This window comes from Eubalaena glacialis, chromosome 19 (genome assembly GCF_028564815.1).
Source record: "Eubalaena glacialis isolate mEubGla1 chromosome 19, mEubGla1.1.hap2.+ XY, whole genome shotgun sequence".
Taxonomy (NCBI): Eukaryota; Metazoa; Chordata; class Mammalia; order Artiodactyla; family Balaenidae; genus Eubalaena; species Eubalaena glacialis.
Genome location: NC_083734.1, coordinates 13,273,553 through 13,293,058, shown reverse-complemented (window position 1 = coordinate 13,293,058; position 19,506 = coordinate 13,273,553). Strand labels below are relative to the sequence as shown.

Sequence of the window (19,506 nt, the reverse complement as noted above, 5' to 3'; positions counted from 1 at the left end):
AATTAAGAGTTGGTGCAAATACCGTAATCCCTCTGGCAGGAATCTATGCAACGGTGTATGGTTCTCTAAGCGGACAGAAAGAATATTGGGGCTATTTCTTGGAAAGCTCTGGCCTTTGATGTTCCTTGACAAAGGCAACACTTGGGGAGGGCCTTCGGACCTGGCCAGGCTGTTCTCTGCTTCGTGGCTGGCACACGGCTGAGCCCTCAGAATTTCCCACCTCAGCAGCCGCATTAACAGGATGTCCTAACGTGTGAACGCACTAGCTCTGTGTCTGGCATGGAGTAGGTGCTTGATTATCACTTATTTCCTCTGCTCCCTTCTCTCCTCCTCTTCCTTCTCCTTTTTCTTTTCTCCTCTTCCTCCCCCTTCAATGTCATCACTGCTGTCTGGAGCCAGTCACACATGGGTCAAAATCCCATCTCTGCCACTAATTAGCTCTATGACTTTGAACAAGTGACTTAACCTCTGCAAGCCTCGGTTTCCTTGTCTGTAAAAAGGGAAATAAAGATAGTACTGACCCCACAAGCTTGCTGGAGAATTGAAATAGATAATGCACGTGGAGCACTTAGGCCAGTGCCATGCAGAGTAAGCACTGGTCGTCATTGTTATTGTTCTTATTATACCACCTTCCATTGGCTCTGAGATGCCATCCTTATAAGATATATCCTGATTTCAGAGAGGTTAAAATGGGAAAAAATGTTCCATCTTGCAACTGATGAAATAAAGTATATTAAAACCAGGAAGGACCCCAGAGGTCATGTAATCCTATCCCTTTATTTTCAAGAGAAAGGAAACTGAGGCCTGAAAAGATTAAGTAATATGCCCAAGGTCATGTGCTGACTTAGCGGCAGAAGCTGGTCTAGAACCTGAATGCACCGAACTCCTGGCCACATGTGTTTTCCGCCATGTGGGGCTGAGCACATTTCTGGCTTGTATTACAGTGCTTGGGGTTGGGGGGACCTGATGTTCAGGATCTGTTTTATTTCATTTTCTTAAAGGAATATGTATCCCACTCTCCTTGCTGAAGAAGATGAGCCACGGCTAGCAGCCATGTTTCTATAAAGGAAGAAGGGGCAGCTCTGAGAAGCCCACCCAGTTCCTTAGTATTTTTTTTTTCCTGCCTGCAAGGAGGTAGCCAGAGAAGGGACCTCCTTGGATACCTCCCAGCTGGGTGCTGCTGTGGTGGGGTCTCCATATCTGGGACTGGCTGGGTAGAAGTCAAGCATCTGTCCCCTCTTCTCGCTGACTCCGGATACTCCTGTGGGGCTCACCACCATCCAATAGGATGGACGGCTGCCCTGGCTCTGGGCTGAGGACCTGGACACAGCCTTGCAGAGAGCAAAGGCTTATGCCCAGCCTTGGGGGCCACTAGCAGCTGGGACGGCATTTGTCTGGGGTTGTGGATGGACGGACGACCTCTCTTCCCATGGTGTGGAGGGGACACAGCCAAGGCTTGGAATGGAGGTTCTGCCTTTGTCTTTTAAATAGTAATTTATGGTTAGAAGCCAGGGCTCATCTGCTCAGAAGATGAGCCTTATCTGCTTTCGCAGCATCATAGTCTCTCTGCCCTCAACTCTTCCACATCTTCTCATTCATTCTCCTGCCCCCATGTCCTTAGGGAAGGTTGTACCAAGTTGCCCACTTCCCTTCTCTCTCTTTCTCTCTCTTCCCCTGGCACTTTCCTGTTTCCCTGACAGTTTCCGAGGAGGCCTGGATGTGACCCATGGACAGACGGGGGTGGAATCAGTGTACACGATATTCCGGGACAGGGAGATCATGTTTCACGTCTCCACAAAGCTGCCGTTTACCGAGGGAGACACCCAGCAGGTAACCGGGTTCAGGATGGCTTCGGGAGCCTGGGGCGTGTGAGGTGAAAGCCTGCGTCTGGTCTGGTCTCCCTGGAGAACCGAGGCTGCCTTCCCCATTTTCATAATCAAGAAGCCCGTCTGTTCAACTTTGTTCCTCTTATCAAAACCTGAACTACTGTGTTATTCCACCAAGGCGGCAGGTCAGCAGCCTATGTGGGAGGCGGGACAGGGCTCCTGGTTATCCCACTGTGACTGATGGGGTAACAGTGGTTAAAAGACTGTTTCCCAGGTGATCAGGGGCAGAGCTGTGAGCAGAGCCCAGGTGCCCTGATCGTGTAGGCTGGTGATAAAGAGTACATGATGGGGTCTGCAGGTGGCGGCTTGAAGCCAGCTCTGCCACTGAGGGGTATGTGACTCTGGGCAAGCTGGTAATCTTGTGTCCTCATTTGCCTCATCTGTAAAATGGGGATAACACCACGTACATTAGAGGGCTGTGGTGGGGATCACATAAGGTTCTGACTGTAGGGCTCAGTACGATGCCTGGCTTGTGGCAGGCTTCCTACCTCATGACTGTTCTGTCCAGGCCACTCTTCCTGGCCCAGAGACGTCAAGCTGGTTATTGCATGTGACACCCCCGCACCCCTCTCCAGCTTGTCTAGTCATACAGCCTTACCTCTTAGGACACCTGCCGTGGGCAGGAATCCAGCCTTTTCCTTGACTGGAGAACCCTGGATGAGACCTCTGCTTCCAGTGTATTCCTCCTTTCCCTCTCATTTGCTGCTTCTGACAGCTGCATGTCCCCGGGGAGGACCTGGCTTTTTTTTCTGATTGAGCCCTGAAACCAGCAGCTGGTCCCTGGCTGTGGTCCCATTTGCCCCGTCCCACTCTTTGTACCATTTCAGTCTCCAGGAAGATAAGGAAGGAAGCTAGGCCTTTCACCAAACTTGGACCCATTTGTTTCTGAGCAGGGAACCCAGGAGGGAGCACAGATGTAATATTGTAAACATAGTGCCTGGCTTCTTAGGAAAAAAGGAAATTGGCAAAGGAGACTGCAGTTTGGCTCTAAAATAACTACTGAATGTTCCAGAAACAAATAGGAGCAGGATTCCTTTTGTACCCAAAGTAGGTTTTCTCTCAGTGTTTTACCTTCAGCTCTGTTCCCTCACAGCCTCCCTCACCCACTGCCCCAGCCTAAGACTGAGGGCTGTTCTCTGCCTGGCTTGTTCTCAGTGTCACCTGTTAAGTGGGATGTGCACAGAGCTTGGCTCTCAGCAAGGATTGAATACATGTTAATTTCTCTTCCTAAGAAATGGGATGATGTGTGTGCCCTAAGTGAGACAATTTGTAAAAGTGCCCAGCACGGGGCTTAGTATACAGCAGGTGCTCAGTAAGTGAGAAACTCAGTGGGAAACAGAGCTTGCGTGCAGTAGGTGTTTAATAAAGGAACAAAGTGTAGGTAAGCACCTAGCCAGGATTTGGTATGCAAGAGGGCCTTAGCATTTGAAATCTTGCATGGGAACAGCTCAGCATGGTTCCTGGCACACAGTAGGTGCTTGGGGATTGAGATCACCTGTGACAGCACCTGGCAGAGCTTGGGATGCTGAATCAGGGTTGTATTTCTCTCTCCCCCATGACCTCCACCAAGCCAGGTTGCCCGTATTTCTCTGAGCATGGTTCTTCTCCCTTCTGGTGTAGGATGATCTGCCCCCTCCTTCCTGCTCATCCACATTTCCATCAAGTGCTCCCTTCTCTCCCAATCTCCTCTTCCAGGAAGCCCTCTCACATTGCTACCAGGCCTCTGATTTTGCCCTCTTCTCTGCCCCCATAGTGTCAGGCACTTTGTGGGTAGCGGCTGATTTAGCATTTGCTGGCTGATGGCTTTGTTAGTGTTCTCAGGTGGCTCTACCTGTGTTTGTGTCTCTCCCAGATCAATTACAAGCTCTCCCAGGGCAAAACCCGGCCTCACTTTTTAACTAGTCTCCGCAAGTCCTGAGTCAGGGCTACCTCTACGTGCTGTAGAGCTCAGTAAGAAGCTTGCCAGCCTCCTCCTGACAACGTAGGCATTTTCCTCATTTTTTTCCTTTTTAGTGGCTTCTAGAGATTGAAAGAAAAAGCTCCTTGGAGAGAGAGGTCACAGCGTTCCGGGGTTTATGTATAACGATAGAATAATGAGGAATTTCCTATATAGACCTATTCTGTTTTCAGGATGTTCCTAACTGGCTTATAACAATGGAACACTTTTTGATTAGCTCCAGAGAAAGAGACACATTGGGAATGACATTGTGGCCATCATCTTCCAAGAAGAAAACACACCGTTTGTCCCAGATATGATTGCCTCCAACTTCTTACATGCCTACATTGTCGTGCAGGCTGAGAACCCGGGCACGGAGACCCCATCCTACAAGGTAAGGAGAAAGTCCCGTCGGAGGAGGTGGTGGGCCCAGGCACCTCACCACACTTCATGGAATCAGCGATATCGAGCAACACCAGGGCTCAGTGGCTCCTCAGACCATCCTCCAAAATGTGATAGATTTCCCACGAGTTCTCGGGTTTCTGGGGTTTGCGAGCTAGATTCTTGGAGAGCACCTTCCGAGGTCACCTCATCCATCTTGCTGCCTTCAGGTTCACAGCCTCTAACTCAAGGGTTGAGAGGCACCCCGTGTCCCTACGTGGAATCTGGTAATGCCATTTGCTAGAGCGAGGCAGAGCCAGAGGAGAGCAGAAAAGAGAAAGTGGAGAGGACTGTCAGGAAAGGGGAGAGGAAGAAGGCGGTAACAAACAAAGAGAAGAAAGGAAAGGGAGAGATGTTCATGGTGAGAAGGGTGGAGAGCAGGGTAGACCCTGGCCACTGGGTGGGCCCCTCTGGTTTAGCCATTCTGGGCAAATGATCTTAATTTGAAGACTCCCAGGGAGGTGGGGTTGTGAGCATCTGGGTCTATACCTCCTGACCCATTAGTGGGCTTTCACACTGGCTCAGAATCTTCACGGATGTAGATGAGCCTCAGCTGCCCTCATCCTGTCCCCTCCTGATGGCTGTGTCGCTAACCCTCTCCTTTGCTTCTCCATGAGGAACAATTCCAACCTCTTGGGTAACAGTTTCTCTGTATCACAGTGGTGTTGGGGGGGCATGGGACCCAAGGGAGATAGACTGAGGCAGGGTTTTTAAAGTGGATGTTAGATAGTTTTTGTTATGTATTCCTTGTAGATAAGTACAAAATGTGGAGTTCCCATGCTTCTTTGTGTTTTCTGGGGAGAGAAGCCATAGCTCAAATTCTCAGAGAACTCCCTGTTCCCCACAGTGTTAGGAACCACTCTTGTAAAGGAGAGGGAAAAGGAGCCTGGAAAAGGAAACCATAGGCCTGAAATGTTTCCTATATAATAACTTAGGCCAGTGCTGGTCCCTGGGGTTCATGAGGCCATACCACTTCATAGCCATCTTTACAGAATATCAATTTTGCTTGAATATTTTGGGAAAGAAAAATGATGTTATATAATTGTTATATCAGCACAAACCCAGGTGTATGAAGTGCAAAATTCACATCAGCTTTAAAGCCAAATAGGAGGCTTCCAAAACAAAACAAGAAAACCCCACTGTCTCTTGTTGAGGACAGCTGATTCCTTTATATGCCCACATTCATCCTCCTCTGTCACTGAGCAGTTTTAGCTGTAAAGTTGGAGAAGCCATGGTTTGGGTGTTTCCTTCAAGGCTTTCACCAACGGAGACGTTCATTTCAAACAACTGGTTGATAAATTTGTTGGTGGAAGCAAGTGTCCTCATTCAGTGCCTACTGTGTGGGCACTTGGAAGTGACATAAAGAACCAGCTTCAGGGAAGGGACAGAAGAGGCTGTGAGTGCAGTTCAGCCACTGGGTCACTCAAACAGCCACCTGGTTCTTTTAACAGCCAGTGGTGGCAGAGACGGATCCTCAGAGTAAAGCTGTGTGATAGGAGGGCTCCCAAGGCCTGCCAGGCAGTCATGTATGTACGTGTGGCTCATCTGCTGGGCCTCTGCTGGCAGAATGAGGCCTCTCGTGGACATCTAGTATTTGCTTTTAGTTCCTGATAGGAAATGGAGTTCAGCTAACTGCCTCTCCACTTTCCAAGAGCTTTTGTAGAGTAGGAAAATACGAAAGAGAAAAATCAGAGACCCAAGAAAGCACCACCCCACCTCCAGCGTTGATGCCAGAAGTCTTTACCAAGTCTCCCCAGCCACCGTTTCTGGTCCAGGGAAAAGCACTGTCCTCAGAGAGGTGGTGAGAAGCAGAGCTCACAGGGAGAGCGGGGCTGTCCCTGTGATGTGGGACCTTGGGCTCCGCCTGCCAGGCAAACATCGAAGCTGGAGGGCAAGACCTGTGAGTGGGGCTGGGTCGGGGGGCAGAGGGCAGGGAGGGAGATCAGCCTTTCAAGGTGCTCCCCAAAGCTCTGTCCATCCACGGCCCCAGCAGCACCCCGGTGATGGGCAGGCTGAGGAGGACATGGTTAGATCCCTCAGGGGGGTCCAGGTGACACGGGACCTTAGCTGACCCCTGCGGGCTTAGGGGCTATGGCAAAGGAGGGTGAGATTTCCTTGGGGGCTGGGCAGTGCCCCAGGGGGCCCCCACTGGGGAGGACAAACAACAGGGAAGAAGAGGAAGGGGGTGAAGGACAGGGGTGGGAATGTGCAGGAAAGTGTCCCAGACCGAGAGGCTCCAGAATCTGGGGTTCTGGTCCTGGCCCTGCCTCTGACTGCTGTGTGACCTTGGGCCAGTTCCTTCCCTCTCTGGGCTTCTGTTGCCTTCTGTGTGAAATGAGGAAGTTGGAGTAGGCAATCTCTGAGCTCTTTCCAGTTCTGACGTGCTGAGGAGGGGAAGGAGGGGGAGTTGAGAAAGAGGGGGGTGTGTGTGTGTGGATTAGAAAGTGGTTTGGGGGAACTCTAGTATTTCAGGTGTACTTTATTAGGTGCAGGTCAGCAGGGAAAATAAAAAAAAAAACATTGAGTGACAGTGGTTACCTCTTATCTGATCTGCGTTGGACACTGTGCTAGGCCCTTAAGAGCAGTCTTCTTGAATTCTCCCAAGCCTCTGGCCAGGGAGGCCTCCATTGGCCCTGTTTACAGGGGAGCAAATTGAGGCTGAGAGCTTAAGTTTCTTAAGGCCCGAGGCTACAGAGCCCAGGAACAGTGGAGCCAGGGTCCTGTCCAGGTCGGACTGTGGTCTTCATCACAGAGCTGTCAGAGCAGGTGGAAACTTGGACCCACGATCTGGGGTGTGCATGAAACATCGCATCGAATTATGTTTCAGATGTGAATTTCATCCCCATCCTGCTAGCTTGGAAGGAAATTACAGCTGAGCCATCGCTAGGACTCTCTCCCCACCCTGTCTGAGCTCATCCTACCCCGACTCCTCAAGTTCTGCAAAGGTGTCGGGAATGTTACGCGAAGCAGACCCCGGAGGCAGTTTGCTGTCCGTGTGCCCTCTTTCCCTCGCTACTGGTCTGCTGCTTGAGCAACCCTGTGGTTCCCTAAGGCTTCCAGGTCATGCTTGGACAGACGCGGGGATCTTATGAAGTCTGGAGTCCTCAGAGGCTCCCCGCCTCCCTGGTGTATTCTTATTACTTACACACCCCTGTCTCCTTCCGCTTTCCAGTTCTTGAAGAGTCCCTTCCCCAGGGTCACCTGCTGCCTCTCTCTTTCTAAGCCCTGCCCCCACCCCTGCCGGGAGGCCTTGGCTGGATTTAGAAAACAGGAAGGTGAGGTTGTGTTCAAGCAGCTTCTGCTTTCAGCTCAGCAACCCAACCGTCCCCAAGAGGAGGGAACAACAAAGGCCCAGGTGTTTCGCTGGAAAGGGGTCAGGAGAGGGAGCACGTGCGGATAGAGAATAGCCATCAGAGGAAGGATCCTGTCTCCTGCCTGTCTGGCCCGGCTGCTGCAGTGGGCTCGTGGGCGCGTCTGGTTGGGAGACTCGGGTGGATTTAAGAGCTTATCTGCAGCTACTTACCCAGTCAGCACAGACTACTCCAATGCAAGCCTGAGAAGGAGGGGGCATCGGGGTGGGAAGAGGGGAGAGCTGGGCCTGGCCTCTGGCCTCATCCTCGCCAGCAGCCTGTCAGTGGCCTTCCCCCTCCCTCTCCCCCAGTTTTGGCTCCTTGGGTGGAATTCTTGACTTGTGCCACGGGTGCACGGTGGGTGGTGGAGGGGGAACTGTTTAGCAGCTGGAACCAGCCAGAAATCACGTCAGCCAAGCACATACCATTTCCTGACTCTGGGCACTGCCGTGTGGGCCATGAGGACAGTCTTGCACTTGGGGAGAGAAAGTCATATTGACCAGCCCTCTCCCGCTCCCTTCCCCTGCAGACCCTGGCAGGGCCTTTCCTTGGCCTGGCTCCGAGCTGCCTGCTCACCCGGTCTGGCAGACTCTGCATCTGCCCTACTTCACAGGCTGGGGAGGCTGGCGGCATGCCAGGGCTGGGCTCGCATCAGCAGCCGCCGGGGAAGGGAGAGGGCAGAGTCTCCAGAGAGGCCTGCAGCCTCGTGGGCTGAGAACAGGTGAAACCAGGGCACCTCCGTGCAGAGAGGGAAGAGGGAGGTGTGGGGCCTGTCCTGAGCCTGGGAGACCCTCACACAGAGCGCCTTGGTGTCCTTCCACCCCCAATTCCCAGGCCGGGCCCTGGTGCTCTGTTAGTTCCAGCCTTGCCCAGCCTGACCGACCCTTTGTGTCTGAGACCAGGGCTCCCAAACACCAGTCCACTGACCACACAGAAGCTCTCGGGTGCGTTTAATAGTTGCAGATTCCTGGCTCCACCCCAAAGCTGCTGATTCAGTAGGTTTGGGGTGGAGCCCATGCAATCGGTATTTATTTTTAAACACTTGAAGTGATTCTGACGTCTGGCTGGGTTTGGGAGTCAGTGTTGTCGGAAAGAACCCCAGAGCAGGGTCGGGGTGCTCTGGATTCTCTGTTCATCTCTGGGGCTGATCTCCTGTGTGCCTTTGAGGCTCCATGGCTCTGGGCATCTGTTTCCTCATCAGGAATCCAGGGCTAATAATTCTGCCCATCCCAGTTGAATGAGGTAATGAGATAGCATCTCCTGAGCTCTTGTACTACATTAGAATTAGGGTTCCAGGCTGCTCCTCAGCCCTGTCCAATCGTCTTGCCAAACTTGCTTCCAGCCTCCAGGAATGCAGATGAGGGTATGGGGATGGCTCCACGCCGTCCAGCCCCACTTCTAGGAGCAGTGACTCGGCTGTGCTAATGATGGTTCTTTATTTGTATTCTGGGAAGGGGAGGAGGGAGAAGGGGAGTAGGTCCCCTAGGACCAGGGCTCAGAACTCTCGTCATCCTCAGCTTGGGTCTCCTCCCTCCTGGCCCACACTGAGCCTCTGTGTTTCAGGTCGCAGTCACCGCACGGGAAGACGTGCCTGCCTTCGGCCCACCTCTGCCCAGCCCCCCTGTTTTCCAGAAGGTAAGAAATTCTCCTTTCTGCTCCTCTCATGTCCGAGACTCCAGGTTTCCACACCTGAGTGGCAGTGGTTGCAGGGGGGCTGAATTGGGCTAGAGCCTTAGGAGAACCTTCAGCAGGGTTGGGGAATCTCCTCACTTGGGGTCTCTCCCCACCTCTCCTTGTGCTGCCAGCCTGGCCCAGCACAGGGCCTTTTGTCAGGGTGTTTGATACTGGGGTTGTCTTTCTGCTAAAAGAAGGGTTTTTATGCCATGCTCCAGTCCCAGGAGCCTTGGGCACAGATGGCTTCCAGTCATGGAAATGCCACTGTGGGTGTGGAGGGTTGGTTTTCCCAGCACCAGGGAAGCTGGTTTCCATGTTAGCGTCTTAGCAGGTGGGCTTAGGCTGGGCTAGAACTGATGAAATGTCAGAAGGGGACCTTTCAGGGGCTCTCCCCAGACCCCCTGTTCTGCCTACCTCTTCCTGTGGCTGAAGCCCTTTGGGCAACAGCTAAGGGTGGGGTGTCTTGTCTGTTCCAGGGCCCGGAGTTCAGGGAGTTTCTCCTCACCAAGCTCACCAATGCAGAGAATGCTTGCTGCAAGTCAGACAAGTTTGCAAAGCTGGAGGTGAGAGTGCGGTTTCTGATCTTCCTCCTGCCCTCCTGGACAGCCTTTCCTGGGGGTCTATTCTTGGGGGCTGTTTAAGGTGGGGAAGCACCATCTTTGCCCCTCTAAGCCTTCAGCCTTGTGTTGATATGGAGCTCTTTCTTCTTGCGGGAACGCCATCCAAACTTTAGGTCTAGTCAACCATTCACCAATCATTTATTGAGTATCTACTGTGTGCTAGGCTCTGTTCTGTTCCCTGGGATACTGGGATACGTGAGGCACAGTTTCTGCTCTTATAGAGCTCATAGGCTGATGGGAGACAGGTATGATGCAGTGCGCTGGACTGTGATGGAGACCAGCACAGAGGCTGCTTCTGCTGATGGGGAATGGAGGGTGTGTTCAGGGAAGGCTTCTTGGAAGAGGTGGCCCTTGAGCTGCTGAGTCTGGATATCTGATGAACCTTTTGCCAGGAGGAAAGAGGGGGGAGCGTTATTCCAGGCATGAGAAACAACATGAGCAAAGGCCAGGCAGATTCAGAGCATGACTTTGTGAGGGCGCTGCAGAGGGTTGGATGTGGCCTAAGGAGGATTCATGTGGGGCCTGGAATGGTGGGAGGCCCACCTAGGGATGCTAGTTGGGTCAGATCAACTAGAACTAGAGGTGATGAGTCCCTAATAAAGTGCAGGAGGAGGTGGGAGAGAGGGTAGATTGAAGGCGAGGAGGGCAGGAAGCGTGACCAGTTAGAAGCTATTACGGGAGTCCAAAAGAGACAGTGACACTGTGCTTACACCAGGCACAGGAAATGGTCAGAATCAGGAAGACCTGATGGACGCCAGTATATAAGGGTAAGGGTAAGTGGGATTGGTGGGGTGGCTCTTGGGCCTTTATCTTGGGCTCTTTGCTGACATGGGGACCACTGGAGATGAGTTCTGTTTGGACCTGCTGATTGGAGGTGCTGGCAAAGGCTGGGTTGTGGAAAGGGCTGGTCCTGGTCTATGTGAATGGCGCCCCCTGGAGGCTGTATACATGGCCCTGGACGCACATCTGGATGGAGAAGAGCTGCGGGCAGTTGGGTACGTGGAGGCGGCACCTGGGGCAGAGATCTGGGCTAGGAGGCATCAGGGCAGAGCCATGGGAGGGCAGGATGGCCCAGGGAGAAGAGGCAGAGGGAAGAGCACAGAGGGCCTGGCCCGGAGCTGTAGTGTTAGCTGCAGCATTTGTGAGCGTGGATCTCAGCCTGGATATCGGTCCATACCATTGCTGGGATGCAGTTGACCAGAAGAGCAGCCCTTGTGCCAGGTGTCGGGAGCCCCCCAGGGAGAGGGCACAGCTCTGCCGTCAGTGCCAGCTTCACAGCCCCCACCCTCTTCCCTTCCAGGACCGGACGAGGGCCGCCCTCCTGGACAACCTTCACGATGAACTCCACGCCCACACTCAGGCCATGCTGGGACTGGGCCCAGAAGAGGACAAGTTTGAGAATGGGGGCCATGGGGGATTCCTGGAGTCTTTTAAGGTACGGGCACAAGAGCGGCTGGGGATTGCTAGGGCAGGGAGGCGGGGGGGGGGGCAAACAAGGGACGACAGCAGGACAAAGTCCACGTGACCCTGAGACCAGAGCCCAAGTGCCAGCCAGAGGTGGCAGGACCAGCAGGGGCATCACAGATGTTTGCAGAGGGCAGGGGTCTCAGGAAGTGTGAGTGGTCAGAGCAGACGACAGTGTCTCTGGCATCTTCCACATCCTTTCTTTGATCTGGATCATCTCCTCATCAGACTCCTGGAGTCTGGTAAGAAGGAACAGGGGAAGAGTTAGTAGCAGGAGAGGAGCCCGTGCAAACCAAGAACATTCCTGCTTTCATCTGCCCCTTTCTGTGGTAGGGGAGCCCAGGGCAGGATGGCAGGAGCAAGGAAACAAGCCTTAGGAATCTTCAGCAGCCAGTGTGGGAGACTGCAAGGATCGTTCCCAGTTGCCAGGGCAATGGAGGACCTGGCCAGGGCTGGTGGGATGGAGTTACAGGCAAGTCCTCGGGGACTTTGCAAAGGGAAGAGCTTTCTAGCCAGAGTGAGCTACTAAAATAAGTAGTGAGCTTTCTGTCCCTGGAAGTATTCAAGTAGAGCTTGGACAGACACTTAGCTGGCATGGGGTAAAAAAGGTTCATCATCACGTGCTTGCCAAGTGCATGTTGGTCCACCCAGCACTTACATCCAGCATCCGATTTGAGGCTGGCTGTAATCCTGTGCAGTTGGCAGAACTTGGGTCTTGTTATTTTTCACTCACACACAAGGGGATAGGCTGAGAGAGGCTGAAGGGCTGCTCAAAACATTACACCTACAGGAGAGGTAGAACCTTGTTTCAAACCCAGATTTTCTGGTTTTTAGGTCAGTGTTCTGCTGGATTGCCCGTTGCAGAATGATTTGTAAAGCTACCATTTTGGTGGCAGTATGTGTGGGGTGAGGGTTAGACCTGCCTATATTAGAATCCCAGCTCTGTGCGATCCTGGGCATGGTCTTTAAAGTCTCTGAGCTACAGATTTCTTTTCTTTTTTTTTACATCTTTATTGGAGTATAATTGCTTTACAATTTTGTGTTAGTTTCTGCTGTACAACAAAGTGAATCAGCTCTATGTATGCATATATCCCCATATTCCCTCCCTCTTGAGCCTCCCTCCCACCTTCCCTATCCCACCCCTCTAGGCTGTCATAAAACATCGAGCTGATCTCCCTGTGCTATGCAGCAGCTTCCCGCTAGCCATCCATTTTACGTTTGGTAGTGTATATATGTCAATTGAGCGACAGATTTCTTACCAACAGCACAGGGGTGATCAATAGGACCTCTGTCATGGAATCAGTGGGAAGACTCCTTGAAATAATGCCTGGAGAAGTACATGTGGCCTGGAATACAAGAAATGCTCAGTAGAAGTGTTAGCTGTTATTACTGTTTTCATGGAAAGTGAAAGCTTAACATACATTATTCCATCGAAAGCCTCATGACTGCCCTCTGTGCCCTGTGAGGAAGGCTAATATTATGGGCATAATAATTTTGGTATGATAATTCATACCCAATTTTAATAATGATGGGTGTGATTTTACATGTGAGGAAACTAAGACTCAAAGAGACGAAGCAATTTGTCCGAAGTCACCCAGCAGACATGGGAGTTGAATCTGGGTTTACCAGATTCCAAAGCCTGTGTTCTTAACAGCTACATGACACTGCCTCCTGGTTCCCGACTCCATTAAGATTCCACCCATGCTAGCCCAGCCCGGGCAAGCCTGGGGTCCGTCCCTCGCTGCCAGGCTGGACCACAGAGAGCAGGGCAGGGCTCTGATGGCCTAGTTGGGGCCAGCTGCTGAGATTCCTCATGGGGGTGGGGGTAGGGGCTGAGCTGCTCGCCTAGGCTGGTGGGAGATTCCTGGGGCATCTGTTTCAGTTGTGATGGACAGTGGCAGCCAGGGTGAAATAGAAATTGGGAAATCAAGAAGAAAGGGGGATGAGGGATAAGAGACGAGATGAAAGGGGAGGAAAGAGGGAGCCAGGTTGGCTAGCCCAGCCGAGAGAGGGGTGAACGTGACACCTGGTCATTAGGAAAACCTTGTAGGCTCTGCCCCCCATCATAGCAAGTGTATCAAACTGTTCCCGCATCCCACAGTCAATGTAATTGATGTAAGACTTGAGCTACAGTTGACTAGCTAACCTCATGTTATATTTTGCAGACATGTAATGAAGCAAATTGCTTTCAGTTTTGCAGGTTTCTTTCTGTATTTGGGAGTTAATAATTATTTTTTTCAGATTTCAAATATTTTTATAACCTGGAAAAGCTTATAGGCTGTGGACAGTGGATAAAATGGCCCAGCAGCTACAGACAGGTTGTGAGTCTAAGGGCCATTTGTCCAGGCCCTTCCCTCCAGCAGGAGAAGCAGTTGATCTGTCCTTGACTCCACAGGGTCTGACTAAAGGGCTTTCCAAGAGAGATGCTTCAAGACTTTATCATCGCTTGTCTTTGATCCTGTAATCCAGGGAACTCATCTTTTCAGCCCTAAATCCTTCCATCTGTAGGCTGAAGATAGACCCGCTTCTGCATTCTGCTTCCCTGCTTATCTCCGAGGTAGCACTGCGGGGCGAGGGAGGGGATGGTCACAGTCACGCAGTCACGGTCATGGTCAGTCACACAGAGTAAGCCTTCAGAGCTCTGCCGGTTATGATCAGCTTTTTTGCAAATCCTGCTGGGTTTAGTCTTTTGCCCTGTCGCGTCCGTCATTGCCCTCACGTCTCCCAAGCTGGGGGCAGGCCAGGCTTAGCAGCACGGAGCCCAGTGGCTTGAGGGATTCTGATGTTTGGGTCTTGCCTGTGGCCAGGCCTGTGGCCTGACCCAGCTCAGGAAACTGTCTCTAGTTCTGGTATTTCTTCGTGGGCCCCTAGGATGGTGCTGTGTGTCAGAATCATTGGCATTCCCTTGGAGTTCCTCCCCCAGACCTCCATGGGATCCCTCTTGTAGGAATGGTGCATGAAATGACTCCAGGAAGAAAAGTTGCACGTTTCATCTCGTTCCTGTCAAATTTTCATCTCACAGGTTCAGGGAAACATAACCAAGAATTCCCAGGACTAAAAGTGATCTCAGCCATCTCTGCCCTTGCCTCTGTGACTGTTCTTCCCCCACTATCCAGGGCAGTGACCCTCTGTCTCTGTCCCAAGGAGCAGACCCATCACTGCCCTGGGCTGTGCTGCCTGGCACCTCACACTACTTAGATTAGCTCTTCACATCTTACTTCAGTCCCGCTGGCTCTAATTTAAGCTTTTCTCTCATGAGAAACAGAACCGTCGGTTTCTGGACATCTACACCTGCTTCTCAAACTGAGGTGCTTGGAGATATTCGGAGGAATCTGCCAGTTCTACGAACACTTTAAAATTTAGCATTTTTACTTTAGATGATAATCTAAATATATATTTAGATTAAATATATATTTGCCATTAAACTCACAATTAAGAGACATTTCTATGGAGTAAGTAGGTTTATTGCAAATGCAGCCCATGGGACCACTGCTGTTGGAGGTCCGTGGACATATTTTTGGAGTCTTGCAAGAAGAGTTTTCTATATAAAGGAATGTACATTACTCACCTTTGAAAAATACTGCTCTCTAGACAGTTGTTCTCAAATGTCATTCTCAGGCACTGCCAGCTGTTCATGGTGTTTTTATTGGTCCATAATGAAAGGAGTGATGCTACTTGATGTATCCACATGCTTTGTACCTAAAACAAATGTGAGCCATGTTTTAAGAAACACTGAGCTGGCCCTGTCCTCTGCTGACCTCATCATGCAGAAAGGGGATGGAGGACCAGGGAGGGGAAGGTCACCCAGTGTCATTGGAACTGGGACCACAGCAAGCAGGGAGTTGTCAGGTGACTTTCTCCCAGCGTCTGAGGGACTGTGATAGTTGATGCACTGGTCTGATCTGACCCCTAGTGGCAGGAAAGGAGCACCAGGCTGCAGAAATCTCTGCAGAAGTACCTGCAGGCAGGGCAGCCCTGTAGCTCATGGATTGGAGCTCTGGTCTCTCGGGGTGGAGATGCGGAGGGATAGTTCCTTCTCCCGTTGGGCTGCTAGAGGGACAGAAGACCCTGTTCTGGACCTAGGACTTCCTGATTAGGAGCCATCTCAGCAGGACAGCAATTAGCATCTTTCTCTCCAAGGGCCCCTGCCTCGGTTGCTTGCCTGGTACCGATAGGCATGTCCCCTTCCGTGCTCATCCCTGTGCACTGAGTTTGTTAAATTGAAACACTCACGAAACCCATTTAAGCAAGCGAGGTTTGTGGTTGACCCAGAGGAGACGTGCTCCCTCGATGATACCAACCGGTGCTCATCCCCCCTGGTTGAAATGAAGTGACATAGCAGGTACCGAGAAAGTGACTCCCTCTCTCTTTTCTGACTCCCCCAAAGGAGAACTCTTTCGAAGGTAAGCCGGGAGGTGAGCTGAGGGCAGGGAAACCCTGGTGACTGGGGATGGTGATTGGCTGGGAGGAGAGCAGACTGTGAGGACAGGTAGGGACAGCTGTGTGAAATGCGGAATAGACAAGTCTAATAAGACTCCAGGGGCCAGAAATGGTAAGACTTCAGGTCAGCGCACGGAAGACCTTTCCAAAGGTCAGGCTGTCCGCTGCTGGAACAGGCAGCCTTGAAAGCAGTGAGCAGCCTGCCCCTGGGAAGATGCAAGCAGAGGAGTGGTGCACCATGGCCTGGATGTACAGGGGCTGAGTGGGAGCGGGTCCAGATGGTCCCTGCAGAGCTGATGCCCCTGCAAAGGCTTCACGTGCCTTTGCCCTCCTGCCTCCCTCTTCCCTGCCTTCCGTTCTTGTCTTCACCCTTTACCTGATCTTCTGCCCAGCTTGAAAAGGCTAGTACTTCCCGCTCTATATCACATTGAAACGTGGAATACTTGAGACCTTGTCACTGGGTGATTTTGTCCAAATCAAGCATTATTTTAGGGTTTTGAGGTAGCCATAGTCTCTCTCTCCTTCGGTCCCTAAGGGTGGGGGAGGAGGGCTGACCCTGAGCAAGCAGGTAACACACCAGGTGTCCGGTCATGTGGACACACCCTGTCTTATGTCATCCTCGTGTTTACAGATGAGGGGACTGTCTCCAAGAGGTTCACATACTGTGCTGGGAAGAACCAGCATTCAAACCCCTTCCTGTTTGCTTTGAGCAGCAGATGGCTCCCCTGCACATCCCTGGAATTCCATGTCAGCCCATTACCTCCTCCACCTTATCTTGTTGACTCAGACAGCAGCACCAAGGGCATTCAAGAAGATTCTTCCCAGACTGTTGGAGATGTCTGGGGGGAGAGGTGCTGAAGCTCCATGGTTTCTAATCACCCTTAGTCCGTCAACCAGTTGAATTAGATGTTCAATATGAACCACTTATGGGGATCCTGGGACCCTTCTATCTGGGGCCCAGGTTCTGATTTGGGTCCTGGCTCCATCTCTTACCTGAGGTGTGACCTGGGTAATCTTTTACCTTTAGGGACCTTTTATTTTATTTATTTATATTTGGCTGCATTGGGTCTTCGTTGCTGCGCGCGGGCTTTCTCTAGTTGCGGCGAGCGGGGGCTACTCTTTGTTGCGGTGTGCGGGCTTCTCATTGCAGTGGCTTCTCTTGTTGAGGAGCAGGGTTCTAGGCACATGGGCTTCAGTAATTGAGGCACGTGGGCTCAGTAGTTGTGGCTTGTGGTCCCTAGAGCACAGGCTCAGTAGTTGTGGCACACGAGCTTAGTTGCTCTGTGGCATGTGGGATCTTCCCAGACCAGGGCTCGAACCCATGTCCCCGGTACTGGCAGGCGGATTCTTAACCACTGCGCCACCAGGGAAGTGCCGGGACCTTTTCTATCAGTGCCATCCTCTCTGCATCTCAGAGTGGCAGGATTCAATAAGATCGTGTATGTGGAGCTCAGTAGACCAGATACCATCACACAGGGCTTATGACCCATGTCAAATCTTCTCTGGAAAGAGACATCGAGGAACAGATTAGAATATAAATGATTAATTGACATGTCATTGTTGATGACTATAGTGGTGGCGGCACATGAGGGCACCAATGGAATGAAATGATGCTGAGATTTATGGAGCACTTGACTCATTTAAGGAAACTTGATGTTTATCCAGGGACCCCCTCAGAGTGGTACTCCACCTCTCCTGCCCTCAGTTCTCCAAAGGGTTCGTGACTTAATGATCTTTGCGGGATGAAATGAATAGAATGTGCTGGCTGTTTTAACCATGTTGCAGGAAACTGTTGCTAGGTGACTCTGTTCTGTGGTCTAGAAAGGGAGAGAGAGGGAGAGAGATGAGGTCCCTTAAGGGGTGTCTTTGGCTCAGACGGGAGAGCCTAGGTGACATCAGGAATACAAGACTGGTAGGCTCCATGCCTATTTGCAAACGGTCCTCCTTTCTGAATCAGCTTCCCTCGTCAGGACAGAAAGGCAGGCGGGTTGTGGTCCTTGGCTGGGTCAGAGCTTAGAGAATTCCTGACCTTGGGGAGAGACCCCAGGGGTATCTGCTATTTGGTTTGGGAACAACATTCGTGCTAATTTCTTGGGGCCACCTTGCCATAGACCAAGCTCTTCTCTCGATACTTCAAGGGAGGGAAGGAGGTTAGTTCTTCCACACAAGACCATCTGGAGGTTGGCACGTGGAGCGTGTAAGCTGACACGTGTGTGCGAGTGCGGGAATGAACCCAGTGAGGATGAGAGCAGCGTCCTTCTGCGTCAGTTTTCTGGAGCTGAGGTTCTGCTGGCTCACACAATAAGGAAAATCCATTAGTTCCCTTAAAGCAGGGCCCAAGGTGGCTCACGGTCATCCAGGCTCCTTCCCCTTTCCCTTCTGCCATCCCCTGCTCATCAGCTTTACCTCTCAGGCTTGACCCCTCACAGCCCCAAGGTGCTGCTATGGTTTCAGGAGCAGACATGTCACATTTCTTTTGGGAACATTGAGGAAACCTCTCCACAAAGCCCCCAGCAGATGTCCCTTCATGTTCCACTGGCAAGGGCATGGGTGATGTGACTACCTTAGATGGATCATGATTTACTCCTTTGTCTCATGGAGGAAGAGGGGGACATTGGATCAACAGTGGCTCTGCCAGCAAGGGATGTGGGGGGAGGGGGATGGCAGCTGTATGTGAGCAACTAGTGATATCCTCATCCGTGTGTCTTTGCACATGGACCTGAGGCCCTGGGGCCTTGGATGACTAATGAATGCAGAGGGCGCACCCGCGGGCCCTGGGTCTTTAACATTGCCCTACTTGCAGGAACGTGTCTTGTTCCCCCAGCTGACTTGTATGTTCCTTGGAGGTAGGGGCTGTGTCTTCCACTTCTTTGACTCCCTTCCCGTTATTCTCCCAGTTCCTGGCACAGTGCCGGGCACACGAGAAGCACGCAACAAATGCTTATGATTAACAATAAGAATAGCCACATTTATGGGGTACTTACGATGTGCCGGGCCCTCTGCTAAGAGCTCTATATGGATGCTCACCACAGCCCCACAGTGTAGATTTCCTCCATCCCATTTCACAAGCAAGTCTCAGAAAAGATGAGGAACCTACCAGGGGCACCAGCTAATGGGTGATGGAGCAGAGACCCCAGATATAAATTCTGGCAGTTGGACCCTGGCACTCCATGCTTGTGACTGCTAAGCTGCATTGCCACCTGGCTGTATTATTGAGTGACCGAATGAGTGATTAAAGGGAAGTGATGGGAGGGTTTGGGGGTTACTAGAGAGAAACTTCCCTTCCTAGACTCTCAGGTCATCTTTGAAGGCCTCCAGAACCACGGAGCATCATCCACATGGTAGGTAGGATCCTGTGGGACTTCCCTTGTCAGGAAATCCTCCCTTGGGTCGATCTGAGAACTGCCACTGCCCTTGGGTCCAGTTCCAGACCAACGTAGGCCTGCAGGTCCCTCCCTGCTGATGGCTCAGCAATCTTGATTTTAGCTCTTCTCATCCTTGCATGCTCTGTGACAAGCCCCTGACCGTCCTGGTTGTTCCCTCCTGGACACTTCATTGTTTGCCCACGTACCCTTTGCTCTTCGGTGGCCCTAAGTGGGCCTGAGCAGTTCTGTGCTCCCAGAGACCCCACGCCTCTGCCCGGCCTGAGTGTACATCTCCTCCACTAGCAGCTGTGCCAGGTTGCAGGCTTGTCT

The 19,506-nt window shown here is 51.8% G+C and overlaps 1 protein-coding gene across 5 annotated transcripts in view; it reads left to right on the top strand.

The window, feature by feature from the left end:
• Positions 1-19,506, top strand: part of RAP1GAP2 (RAP1 GTPase activating protein 2) — a 142,060-nt gene that overhangs the window by 106,761 nt on the left and 15,793 nt on the right. For all 5 annotated transcript variants that reach the window (XM_061176461.1, XM_061176460.1, XM_061176458.1 and 2 more), the window contains 5 exons: positions 1,701-1,830; positions 4,061-4,216; positions 9,177-9,248; positions 9,764-9,850; positions 11,208-11,342. In XM_061176461.1, the coding sequence (XP_061032444.1) occupies positions 1,701-1,830; positions 4,061-4,216; positions 9,177-9,248; positions 9,764-9,850; positions 11,208-11,342 (580 nt within the window). The remainder of the gene's footprint in view (positions 1-1,700; positions 1,831-4,060; positions 4,217-9,176; positions 9,249-9,763; positions 9,851-11,207; positions 11,343-19,506) is intronic.